The 14,295-nt window shown below is 42.7% G+C and overlaps 1 protein-coding gene across 12 annotated transcripts in view; it reads right to left on the reverse strand.

The window, feature by feature from the left end:
• The window catches only part of GLIS1 (GLIS family zinc finger 1), a 162,306-nt gene that overhangs the window by 61,801 nt on the left and 86,210 nt on the right, over positions 1-14,295 (reverse strand). For 7 of the 12 annotated variants that reach the window (XM_056532126.1, XM_056532124.1, XM_056532134.1 and 4 more), the window contains exons 2-3: positions 2,489-2,666; positions 1-140 (exon numbers count right to left, since the gene is read on the reverse strand). The exon at positions 1-140 is cut by the window's left edge and continues 800 nt beyond it. In XM_056532126.1, the coding sequence (XP_056388101.1) occupies positions 1-140; positions 2,489-2,610 (262 nt within the window). In that variant the 5' untranslated portion in view covers positions 2,611-2,666. Of the gene's footprint in view, positions 141-2,488; positions 2,667-3,959; positions 4,150-13,229; positions 13,316-13,445; positions 13,605-14,295 lie in introns of those variants that run through there. The other 5 variants (XM_056532130.1, XM_056532128.1, XM_056532129.1 and 2 more) reach the window with 5 other exon arrangements.

Genomic DNA, 14,295 nt, shown 5'->3' on the forward strand with positions numbered 1-14,295 from the left:
ATGCTCTTAACTCTGAGATGCCCGAGTGCCGAGATACCGCTGATAGATGAGAGAAGTCGGAGGGACCCTCCTGCTTGATCCGACTGGAAGAGCGAGCCCCATTCACACAAAAAGATATGGAGGTGCAATAATGGGTAGACCTGCAGAAAAAGGAGGCAAGAAAACACTGAGCCTAAATAGAACTAAACTGCTCACTTCTATTATGTTAAAGCTTAGATACATCGGTTGGGTTAGATGTGGTCGAAAAAATGAAGACAATAATTGTCTTGGGCAATATGTATGAAAATAACAATTTATCCTTGATGCAATGGGCCACACAATTTTCACTGGTGCTGATCTTTGACCCATGCAAAAACTCTCCATCAAGTTCAACCTATATCCCTATTGTGTCCCTACTGTGTTGATCCAGAGGAAGGCAAAAACTCTTATGAGGCTGATGCCAATTGCCCTATTTGATTGATCCGTCCACATCTAAGCCCCATCATTTGGACATGCTCAACTAAACATTTGATGTTCAAAATTGTTCAGAACTGGACACATATGCAATGGAATCCTAGTTTATGTAACTGTGAGATGACCGGTCAAAGCTGCTACTGCAACAGGTCATATATTTTCCATAATATTCTCATCATATAACCATAATGTCAGAAAGAATCAATTCCTATCTCCCACTTTCAACCCATGAAGTTTCTTAAAGAGGCTCTGTCATTTTTCTTTCCGTTAATGGGTAGTCCAGCAAAAAACATCTTATCCCCTATCCAAAGGATAGAGGATAAGATATTATTCGCCAGAATACCACTTTAATACTTATACACATTTATTGTAAAACTAGCTGAGTACCTGGCGCTGCCTAGTTTTTCCTACCTAATCCTTTTATGGGAGGAAAAGCAACAAAAGAGGAAGCTTTTGTCCTAATTTCCCGTCCTCAAATCCTGACCCCATATGCCCTCCTCATATCCCGACCCCAAATCCCCTCCTCATATTCCGACCTCATATCCTGTCCTAATTTCCCGACCTCATATCACGTCCTTATATCCCGACCTCATATCACGTCCTTATATCCCGACCTCATATCCCGTCCCTATATCCCATCCCCATATCCCGTCCCTATATCCCATCCCCATATCCCGTCCCCATTTCCCGAACTCATATCACGTCCTTATATCCCATCCCCATGTCCGACCTCATATCCAGACCTCATATCCCGTCCTCATATCCCGACCTCATATCCCGTCCCCACATCCCGACCTCATATCCCGTCCCCATATCTAATCCTCATATCTTGTCCTCAGGTGGGGCTGAGTTGTGATGAAGATATTGTAAGCTGAAAATAAAAGGGGTGTGTATTTGCAAGATGGGGCATGGCATGTGGGGAGGGGTGCGGCTTGCCAGCCGGACTGACACATTCACCTGGAGATGCAGAGCGGAGCTTGTAGAGTAAGGCACCAGAAGTCCTAAATACTTGTATGGGACATGAAGTAACGTGACTGAGTTATTATCAAAATATCTCCAGCCGTTTGGAAGTTATGCAGTAACATATATTTCCCATAGACTTGTATGGGACTTTTAACGAAAACCCCAACTCTCGCAAATGGGGGTGAGTAAGGGCTAATTCACCTATCCTATGTTTGTTGTTGACATATAAGTAACATGTGTGCCACGTTTCATGTTAATATCTTCAGCTGTTTGGACGTGATGATGGAACATATACACATACACGTTGAGTATTATATATATAGATAAAAATTCTGGAGCATCTTTTCTCAGAACTCTAAAGAATACATTGTGCCATTCCTCTATTATTAATCTGGGAAATCTAAGAATACATCACTATTCCCGCAGTTTAATTATAATGTTTCAATTTATATTTTTCCAAACTCAAAACTTAAAAGCAAATGAAAGAAGAAAACCCCACATTACCTTCGTCACACCACATGGGAGTATCGGCATCTTATGTTGCTGTGTTCTACCTAACACACTTCCTATGTCCCCCTTCAATATAACACCGTTCAGTGCTACAGTCTAGATGGATCCATAGAACGCTACATTGTGTTGATCAGCCTTTGATGTACAACCTGATCGATGAGATTACGAGAGGACCATGTGACAAAGACAATGAACTTGCTCCTGTGTAATGTGTCTCTTCGTCCTGGGAAAAACATCAGGGATGAGATGGAGAAAGGGGTCGGATTTCTGATGTATGAGCATCTCTCATCCCTTCATTATGGGAAGTACAATATGGTTACAAGTATCCGGCCTGACCCTTAACCTGTGCTTTATCCTCTCCCTCCTAATTACTATTGTCTTATAATTGCCGTCAATGACAGACGACGAGACTACATAATTACGGGACTTTCAGTTTTTATGACATCTAACCTGAACAATATCTCAACCCCAAGAGCCCGTATACTGTATTCAGCTCCCCAGTCATATGTTTTACAGAGTCCTATTATTACAGACCTCTGATTGTAGCCAATACATTGTTTACCTGTTATGTGTGTATTCTGCGTCGTCTGCGCCCTCATAAGAACCCATGTACTCATCAGGCGTCACCGGATTCCTGACATGGCCAAGGAAATGCTCTCTGTCCTCTAGGACGGTGCTGGCCATCTCTTCAATTCCCAATAGGCTCTTCTTCAGATTATACTGAGCATATCCTCCATTCACTAGAACAGAAAAAGAGCACAATGGGATTTTTTTATGAAATAAAGAATTGGTGGAAGTGTTGGGATTTATATTATCCAAATAAAGGTTGATTTCATTAATCTTATATCTAATTCATCTCGTCTACACCTGTTATCCTACATATATTGTTCTCCATTACCTACTACTAAGGCTTTGTACATTATTGATGCATTATGGACATAAGATTGTAAACTGCATCTATGAGGGAAGAGGAAGAAGCGTCTAAGGCGAAATACAACAACTACGTAAAAAATGATTCCAGTAAGTTACAACAACAAAGAGATATAGAAATTAACAACTTATCATAAATTTTATACGCGTAAAGGGTTATTCCAGGAAAAAACTTTTTTATATATATATATATATATATATATATATATATATATATATATCAACTGGCTCCAGAAAGTTAAACAGATTTGTAAATTACTTTTATTAAAAAATCTTAATCCTTTCAATAATTATCAGCTGCTGAAGTTGAGTTGTTGTTTCCTGTCAGGCAACTGTGCTCTTTGCTGACATCTCTGCTTGTCTCGGGAACTGCACAGAGTAGAAGAGGTTTGCTATGGGGATTTGCTTCTAAACTGGGTGGTTCCCGAGACACGTGTCATCAGAGAGAACTTAGACAGAAAATAACAACTCAACTTCAGCAGCTCATAAGTACTGAAAGGATTAAGATTTTTTAAATAGAAGTAATTTGCAAATCTGTTTAACTTTCTGTAGCCAGTTGATATATAAAAAAAAAAAGTTTTTTCCTGGATAACCCCTTTAATAAAGCCTTCAGCCTTTCATAACTACAAATTAACATTAGTCATTTTTATGTCAAACATTTAGTATCTTTAGGCTAAATAATATTTAGCCTAAAGATACATAAATAATGTTTAGCCTAAAGATACATAAATAATGTTTAGCCTAAAGATACATAAATAATATTTAGCCTAAAGATACATAAATAATGTTTAGCCTAAACAATCATAAGTTTATATATAATGCTACAATTTTTACAACACATGCATTATTAATAACATTGTCTTTTTATGGACGAATACATATTAATTTGTTCTATATTACATTCCAAATTCATTGTTCAAAATGTTCCTTTTGTTTAATTCTTTGAAAAACCCCAATAAAAATCATGTTAAATGGGATTTTTAAATGCGTTGCTTTATGGCAAATCAAGTCAACACTCCACAAAAAAATTAAGTGAATTATCATGAAAAACAGAATACACCAATTGTTCAATACACCATAAATAAAACTAATGTAAGTGCCACCTTGTGCCTAAAAATATGCCCCACTTCCCAACCATTAAGGCAGGCAGTGCTGACATGTTACCACAAGGTGGGCTGAAGCAAATGTTCTATTTGGCCATTAACCCTAGCCATCTCCTTAAAGGGGTACTCCGCTGCTCAGTGTTTGGATCAACTGTTCCAAATGCTGGAGTCGGCACCGGGTGCTCATGACGGCATATCCCTGCCCCCTCATGACATCACGCCCCGCCCTCTCAGTGCAAGTCTATGGGAGGGGGCGTGACGGCTGTCACGCATCCTCCCATAGACTTGCATTGAGGGGGCAGGGCGTGACGTCATGAGGGATGGCGGGGCTATGCCGTCACCAGCTCCTGGCGCCAGCTCCAGCATTTGGAACAGTTGATCCAAACACTGAGCAGTGGAGTACCCCTTTAAGTGCCAATATAACCATGACCATATAGTGCTCAGACACCGGTTCTACACAAGGCGGTCTGCAAAACGTTATCACACTGCAGACTATACAAAAGAATATAGACACAGTCATCGGCAGAACACACAACTATTATGTCTAGTGACTCACAGGTGATGTCTTTTTGTAGTCATTCCTTTTCTTCTCCATCCAGCTCAGAGCTCTATGATGACGTCCCCTGAATGCTTAAGGGTAAGCTGCTTAGCCATTTTCAACCTTGTAGCCCATCCCCACTCTTTATAGCAACAAAAATTCAGACCCTGGACAAGACCCCTAAGTTAATAAGACCCCAAACAACCCCATCCCACTGGCAGCAGCATTGTGCTTCTAACCACCCCTCCACCACTGGCAGCAGCATTGTCCTTCTAACCATCCCTCCACCACTGGCAGCAGCATTGTGCTTCTAACCACCCCTCCATCACTGGCAGCAGCATTATGCTTCTAACCACCCCTCCACCACTGGCAGCAGCATTGTGCTTCTAACCACCCCTCCACCACTGGCAGCAGCATTGTGCTTCTAACCACCCCTCCACCACTGGCAGCAGCATTGTCCTTCTAACCACCCCTCCACCACTGGCAGCAGCATTGTGCTTCTAACCACCCCTCCACCACTGGCAGCAGCATTGTGCTTCTAACCACCCCTCCACCACTGGCAGCAGCATTGTGCTTCTAACCACCCCTCCACCACTGGCAGCAGCATTGTGCTTCTAACCACCCCTCCACCACTGGCAGCAGCATTGTGCTTCTAACCACCCCTCCACCACTGGCAGCAGCATTGTGCTTCTAACCACCCCTCCACCACTGGCAGCAGCATTGTGTTTCTAACCACCCCTCCACCACTGGCAGCAGCTTTGTGCTTCTAACTATCCCTCCACCACTGGCAGCAGCATTGTGCTTCTAACCACCCCTCCACCACTGGCAGCAGCATTGTGCTTCTAACCACCCCTCCACCACTGGCAGCAGCATTCTGCTTCTAACCACCCCTCCACCACTGGCAGCAGCTTTGTGCTTCTAACCACCCCTCCGCCACTGGCAGCAGCACTCTCCCCTTATCTCTACAACTGACAGCCTTCCCACTTGCTCCACCTTCCCATCAGTTCCCCACTGTAAGCATCACTGCCCACCTAACATCCCTCCATTACTGGCGGCAGCTTTGTTTTCATTCCTTCCCCCCACTGACTATACAAACATACCATAAAAAATATTAGGTACTCTACTGACTGTAAACTCAGACTCCACCATGAGACTCAACGCTTCCATTGGAAGCGTTGAGTCTCATGGTGGAGTCTGAGTTTACAGTCAGTAGAGTACCTAATATTTTTTTATGGTATGTTTTCCAGTATTGTGTTTCCAATATAGCATAATGGAAGAGTTGTTAAAGAGGTACTCCGGTGGAAAACTTTTTTTTTTTTTTTTTTAAATTAACTGGTGCCAGAAAGTTAAACAGATTTGTAAATAACTTCTATTAAAAAATATTTTTCCTTCCAGTACTTATTAGCAGCTGTATGCTACAGAGGAAATTCTTTGCTTTTTGAATTTCTTTTTTTGTCTTGTCCACAGTGCTCTCTGCTGACACCTCTGTCCGTGTCAGGAACTGTCCAGAGCAGCATAGGTTTGCTATGGGGATTTTCTCCTGCTCTGGACAGTTCTTGATACGGGCATCAGGTGTCAGCAGAGAGCACTGTGGACAAGACAAAAAAGAAATTCTAAAAGAAAAGAATTTCCTCTGTAGCATACAGCTGCTAATAAGTACTGGAAGGATTAAGATTTTTTAATAGAAATAACTTAGAAATCTGTTTAACTTTCTGACACCAGTTGATTTAACAAAAAAAAACTAAAAAAAAATTTCCACCGGAGTACCCCTTTAAGTCTTTTCCAATTTTACATACATAATCAGTTTTAGCAATGCATAAACAATCTTCATAATGAAACTTTAATTTGAACCCCAAACATTTTTGTTCACAGCCTCAAGCTCAATGGGGCAAAATAGGATTTTTACCTTAAAAGGAGAATCCAGAGGGGGGATTTTATATAAACTGGTGCCAGAAAGTTATACAGATTTGTAAATTACTTCAATTAAAAATTCTTAATCCTTCCAGTACTTATCAGCTGCTCTGTTCATGTTAGGAACTTTCTAGAACAGGATATAGGAGCTATAGGGATTTTCTCATGCTCTTGACAGTTCCTGACACAGACAGAGGTGTCAGCAGAGAGCACTGTGGTCAGACTGAAAAGAACTACACAATATACTCTGGAGCATACAGCAGCTGATAAGTATTGGAAGGATTAAAGGGGTACTCCGGTGAAAACCTTTTTTCTTTTAAATCAACTGGTGGCAGAAAGTTAAACATATTTGTAAATTACTTCTGTTAAAAAATCTTAATCCTTCCTGTACTTATTAGCTGCTGAATACTACAGAGGAAATTCTTTTCATTTTGGAATGCTCTCTGATGACATCACGAGCACAGTTCTCTCTGCTGACGTTATTATAATGATAATAATGCTTTATTTATTGTTGTCCTTAGTGGGATTTGAACCCAAGTCCCCAGCACTGCAAGGCAGCAGAGCTAAACCACTGAGCCACCATGCTGCCCTTAGCATACATCTGCTATGCATGGTTGTTAAAATGGACAGAGATGTCAACAGAGAGCACTGTGCTCGTGATGTCATCAGTGTTCCAAAAAGAAAGGAATTTCCTCTGTAGCATTCAGCAGCTAATAAGTACTGGAAGGATTAAGATTTTTTAATAGAAGTAATTTACAAATATGTTTAACTTTCTGCCACCAGTTGATTTAAAAGAAAAAAGGTGTTCACCGGAGTACCCCTTTAAGATTTTTAAATAGAAGTATTTTACAAATCTGTATAACTTTCTGGCACCAGATGATTTGAAAAAATGTTTTCCTCCAGAGTGCCCCTTTAACTAAAGTATCCCTAACCCTAATGTGAACTGACATCTTTACACGTTGAGCATATGGTACGTTGTATGTAGCATGCAATACATTTTTTTTTATCTGGCCCCAAAAGCACTAAGAAAGCTCCACATATCCTCATATGAATGTCATCAGTTTTGTGTTGGATCTGGCAGTGGTTACATAATGAGAACGTTAATGCTTACTATTACTTGGAAAACTGCTGGAGAATACTATCCATCTTACTGGTATGCTGACAGGCCATGTAGCAGATAATTGTACACTGGCAAATGGCACCGCACGCCCTGCTGGCACTGGAGCATTAAAGGGGTACTCGGGTGGAAAACTTTTTTTTTTTTTTTTATCAACTGGTGCCAGAAAGTTAGACAGATTTGTAAATTACTTCTATTAAAAAATCTTAATCCTTCCAGTACTTATTAGCTGCTGAATACTACAGAGGAAATTCTTTTCTTTTTGGAACACAGAGCTCTCTGCTGACATCACGAGTACAGTGCTCTCTGCTGACATCTCTGTCCATTTTAGGAACTGTCCAGAGCAGCATATGTTTGCTATGGGGATTTTCTCCTAACTCTGGACAATTCTTAAAATGGAGAGAGATGTCAGCAGAGAGCACTGGGCTCAAGATGTCAACAGAGAGCTCTGTGTTCCAAAAAGAAAAGAATTTCCTCTGTAGTATTCACCAGCTAATAAGTACTGGAAGCATTAAGATTTTTTAATAGAAGTAATTTACAAATCTGTTTAACCTTCTGGCACCAGTTGATTTAAAAAAAAAAAAAAAAAAAAAAAAGTTTTTCCGCCAGAGTACCCCTTTAAGAAAAAAGTTTGCCGCAAACCGCCAATATTAAAGGCTCTGCCATGACTGTTACAATAGGTTGTAACAGACTTACACCACTTCTATAAAGACAACCCCGTCATAAGCCTAATAATAAGATATATACAGTGACCCCCCCCCCCCCGACCTATGATGACCCCGACATAACGATCATTTCAACATGCGATGGCCTCTCTGAGGCCATCGCATGTTGAAGGCAGCATCAACATACGATGCTTTTGTATGTCGGCGCCATCGCATAAACGGCTATCCGGCAGCGCAGACTGCTTCAGCTGCCACCGGATAGCCGTTTACGGTGCCCCGTGTGATCCGCTGATGATCACTTACCTGTCCTCGGGGCTCCGGCGCGTCCTCTTCGGGATCCCTGCATCATCAGTGCTCTCCATCGTCGTCATCACGTCGCTGCGCACGCCATCCCGTCATCCAATAGGAGCGGCGTGCGTAGCGACATGATGGCGGCGACGGAGAGCGAGGATGCCGGGGAAGCAGAGGCCTTGCCGGAGCGTCAGGGACACGGCGACAGCGATGGAAGGCGACATCCAGGGCAGCGGTGACGGTCCGGAGCGGCGGGGACAGGTGAGTATAACCTCCAATACCAGTGGTCTTCAACCTACGGACCTCCAGATGTTGCAAAACTACAACTCCCAGCATGCCCGGACAGCCGTTGGCTGTCCGGGCATGCTGGGTGTTGTAGTTTTGCAACATCTGGAGGTCCGCAGGTTGTAGACCACTGTCCTATACTTTACATTGCACGGATCCCTCAACATACGATGGTTTCAACAAACGATGGTCCATTTGGAACGGATTACCATCGTATGTTGAGGGACCACTGTACTAATGTATGGCGTCGATGTGTCACCATCATCTACCACACTATATTAATACCTTCATTGTATGAGAAGATACAGAAGACACGGATTAACCATTTTGGGATTGTCTCCAGAGTAAATTTATCTGTTCTGTATGCCATCTAATGTTCTCTAGATGAGAATACTATGTGAACCCTCTAACCACGCCAAGAAGACTGTCCAGAATCACAATATATTTTCTGGCCCCTTTAACAAAGTGAAAGGATAGCATCATCCAATTATTATTTATTTTTATTAATTTGGCCTAAAATGTTATGGGCTTGAAATAGCAGGGTGGGGACAAAAGAACAAGGAATCCTAGAGGCTCCATCTTAAAAGGAAAATCTTGCAAGTCACAATCCCGATTCAAGATACATTGGAAAATCCAAAAACACTCCACCCCACACCACCACCATCCCTACATTTACAATAGTTAGTATTTAAAGGGGTACTCCAGTGAAAAACATATATATATATATATATATTTTTTTTTTTTATCAATGGTGTTGGAAAGTTAAATAGATTTGTAAATTACTTCTATTTAAAAATCTTAATCCTTCCAGTACTTCTCAGCTGCTGTATGCTCCACAGGAAGTTCTTTTCTTTTTGAATTTCCTTTCTGTCTGACCACAGTGCTCTCTGCTGACACCTCTGTCCATTTCAGGAACTGTCCAGAGCAGGAGAGGTTTGCTATGGGGATTTACTCCTACTCTGGACAGTTCCTGACATGGACAGAGGTGTCAGCAGAGAGCACTGTGGTCAGACAGAAAAGAAATTCAAAAAGAAAAGAACTTCCTGTGGAGCTTAAAGCAGCTGATAAGTACTGGAAGGATTAAGATTTTTAAATGGAAGTAACTTACAAATCTGTTTAACTTTCTGGCACCAGTTGATTTAAAAAAAAAAAAAATGTATTCCACTGGAGAACCCCTTTAAGAACCAGGAAAAATGTTGGGGAGTGACAATGTGCATCTATAACAGGGGCACCAACTATCACGTGTGTTTTGTAGTTCTGATCTATCCGATGTATAGGATAAAGGAGTACTCCAGTACTTTATAACTTATCCCCTATCCGCAGGAAACGGGGATCCAGAATGGGGCCTCATCATTCCCTGTGCTTGGAGCTGTATGTCGTCAGGTGCTCCATGATCTGTCTATGGCGCTGTCATAGAGAATGCCCGGAAACACTGACCTAGAATCTACATGTTCTCCCCACTAAAAAATGTACTATTGTACACAGTGCTGCTCTAGTGGTTTTTCATAAAACTTTACTCTTTAAAGGGGTACTCCGATGGAAAACTTTTTTTTTTTTTTAATAAACTGGTGCCAAAAAGTCAAACAGATTTGTAAATTACTTCTATTAAAAAATCTTAATCCTTCCAGTACTTATTAGTTGCTGAATACTACAGAGGAAAGTTTTTTCTTTTTGGAACACAGAGCTCTCTGCTGACATCACGAGCACAGTGCTCTCTGCTGACATCTCTGTCCATTTTAATAACTGTCCAGAGCAGTATATGTTTGCTATGAGGATTTTCTCCTACTCTTCGCAGTTCTTAAAATGGACAGAGATGTCAGCAGAGAGCACTGTGCTCGTGATGTCAGCAGAGAGCTCTGTGTTCCAAAAAGAAAAGAATTTCCTCTGTAGTATTCAGCAGCTAATAAGTACTGGAAGGATTATGATTTTTTAATAGAAGTAATTTACAAATCTGTTTAACTTTCTTGCACCAGTTGATAAAAAAAAAAAAAGGTTTTCCACCGGAGTACCCCTTTAAATGCTATGAGCAACTCTGAATGCAATAATTCTCACTTCTTCTAATTACGGTACAGGAATATTTCTTCCATAGGTCTGAATTACATTTTTTGCTCAATTTCTTTTCAACAGCCTCTTTTTTTTAACATGCAGTCCAGACTGTTGTGTCCCATTCTCAGTGAAATCTATCAGACTTGTACTGGGAGGGGTCTGTTTCCAGCCCTTATCTGTCCTCTCCTGAATGAGCTTTGATGTTGCCATGAATCAGCTTAGACAAAGTTTGTTCTGGAAAGAAGACATAAAGGCTAAAAACAGACCCATGCTCCTCTCATGGATTTCACACCAAGAATTGGATACAGCAGTTTGTACTACATGCGAAAACCAAGAGGCTGTAGAAGAGAAACTGAGCAAAAATCTTAATAAAAACCTATGGAGAAATTGTGCAATACCAATAAAAACAATAAATCACCTAAGGCCACAAACAGTTGTGGTGGAGAGGCTACTGTAAATTTTGTCACAATTCTACGGCAAAATCCTTATGTATTAGCATTAGTAGATTTTGTTAGGTGTTTACACTAGATTTTAACTTTTGCATCTCCACAAAGGGGTCCGCAGTAATCCCACAGGATGCTGCCCTGAAATCTGTGCAATACTTTTCCACTACATGTGAATGGGGTTTTGAGAGCCCCTTCCAATGTATTGTACTGTACCATGCAACCAGAAAAAGGAAAAGTACAGAGATGTATAGTGAGCAATTGGCACTGGAAAATACTAGACAAGTAATGCGCTAATGGATAAAGAGGTGGTGTCAAATGTCCGATATGGATCGATGGCGGTGCATCACGTATAAAACAAAATGCAATTCATAGTGTAAAAAAGAAAGAGAAGCGGAGCACTGACGCGATCACTTGTACTTCGGATTAAATGCTGAAAACGGAGGTCCCGATTCCGGTGACTTCTGCAGGGAGGCAATGGTGGAATTGGGGGAGCTCAGATGCCGGCCGCAGTCCGTTTCGCGCCAATGGGCGCTTCGTCAGGCCGTACGGCCTGACGAAGCGCTCATTGGCGCGATACGGACTGTGGGCGGCGTCTGAGCTCCCCAAATTCCACCATCACCTCCCGTTGGCACAATACAGACCGTGACCGGAGTCTGAGCTCCCCCAATTCCACCATCACCTCCCGGCCTGACGAAGTGCCCATTGGCCCGATACGGACCATGGCCGGCGTCTGAGCTCCCCCAATTCCACCATTACCTCCCGGCCTGACGAAGTGTCCATTGGCGCGATACGGACCGTGGCCGGCATCTGAGCTCCCCCAATTCCACCATCACCTCCCGGCCTGACGAAGTGTCCATTGGCGCGATACGGACCGTGGGCGGCGTCTGAGCTCCTCCAATTCCACCATCACCTCCCGGCCTGACGAAGTGCCCATTGGCCCGATACGGACCGTGGCCGGCGTCTGAGCTCCCCCAATTCCACCATCACCTCCCGGCCTGACGAAGTGTCCATTGGCGCGATACGGACCGTGGCCGGCGTCTGAGCTCCTCCAATTCCACCATCACCTCCCGGCCTGACGAAGTGCCCATTGGCCCGATACGGACCGTGGCCGGCGTCTGAGCTCCCCCAATTCCACCATCACCTCCCGGCCTGACGAAGTGTCCATTGGCGCGATACGGACCGTGGCCGGCGTCTGAGCTCCCCAAATCCACTATCACCTCCCGGCCTGACGAAGTGCCCATTGGCGCGATACGGACCGTGGCCGGCGTCTGAGCTCCCCCAATTCCACCATCGCCCCCCTGCAGAAGTCACCGGAATCGGGACCTCCATTTTCAGCATTTGATCCGAAGTACAGGTGATCGTGTGAGTGCTCCGCTTCTCTTTCTTTTTTACACTATGTATTGTACTGTAATATGTTGCGGATATCCAAAAATCTGCAACAAATCAGCCATTTTTGATCACGGCCATGCATATATTTTAGAATCCGTCCTATATTACACATAAGTTATACAAGAATCATACACAAGGCAGCAAGCCTTCCACTGTACGCTAGACTCAAGGGGCCGTGGTGCACTCCATAGCGCTGTGCCCTTTGGCTCTTGTTGGCCTCTCTTGCCTTCACTTGGGAAACGCACTGAGACTAAAACATCTCATTCTCTTGGACTATTTAGAGGACAGGTCAGGTAATAACACTATCCCTAGCAGGTCCCTTGGTATCAGCAGGAAACCGGCCAAATAATATACTGAGGATAAGAAATGAAGCCGGAAGTTTCAGTTTCTGCCCGGAGTTACATTTGACTTACTAAGTAATATAAAATATATTTATTAAAACAGTATGTACAAAAAAAAACTGTATTATGAAATCTTCTGTTTTTATTACATTTTAATTAAAATATGTGGCTTCTCTACAAGGATTAAGAAGTTTGCCAACATTTAAAAAAAAAAAAATAAATAAAAATAAAAGCTCTGTACCATAGACTACTATATGCTTTATTCTTCCACTAAGTGGTTCCCAATCTGCGCACTGCGGTGCCTTGGGGAGCTATCCAAAGCGCTGCCTGTCCACAGTAAAAGCAAGCGGGTGGGCAGGTAAATAACAATGATAGGAGGCGGGGGTTAAAGCTGCTCCCCCCATTTACTAAAGCACTGGCACTGCCCCCTCCCCTGTCTTATTGGAGGCTGACGTACAGATACGGCTGTGATATCCCAGGACATCATTCCTTAAGCTGGATCTCCTACGTGCAGTCAGACTGCGCATAGGACACGGTGGGCTCCCCTGGGCTCACCGCATGGAGAGGACACCGGGTAGAACAGATCTCAGTAACCAGGATGGATCAGGTCCTGGAGCTGCGGAGTCGGATGTAATATCATCTGCATTATTCCACCATGATAATATACCAATACTTCCCCAGTATCCTATACCAGTGCAAGTGCACTACCGCCATACTACCATACTACTGCTATATATGTCATACTGCTACTACCCCATTATATTACTACTACTCCTCCCATTATACTGATGCTATATATGTGGGTCATACTACTACTACCACCCCCAGTTTACTATACTAGTGCTATATGTGTCCCGTCATAATACTACTACCACCCCCATTTTACTATACTAGTGCTATATGTGTCGGTCATACTACTACTTCCACCACCATTATACTATACTAGTGCTATATGTGTCAGTCATACTACTACTACCACCCCCATTATACTATACTAGTGCTATATGTGTTGGTCATACTACTACTACCACCCCCATTATACTATACGAGTGCTATATGTGTCAGTCATACTACTACTACCACCCCCATTATACTATACGAGTGCTATATGTGTTGGTCATACTACTACTACCACCCCCATTATACTATACGAGTGCTATATGTGTCAGTCATACTACTACTACCTCCCCTATTATACTACACTAGTGCTATATGTGTCGGTCATACTAATACTACCACCCCCATTATACTATACGAGTGCTATATGTGTCAGTCATACTACTACTACCACCCCCATTATACTATAC

Source organism: Hyla sarda, chromosome 7 (genome assembly GCF_029499605.1).
Source record: "Hyla sarda isolate aHylSar1 chromosome 7, aHylSar1.hap1, whole genome shotgun sequence".
Lineage (NCBI taxonomy): Eukaryota > Metazoa > Chordata > Amphibia > Anura > Hylidae > Hyla > Hyla sarda.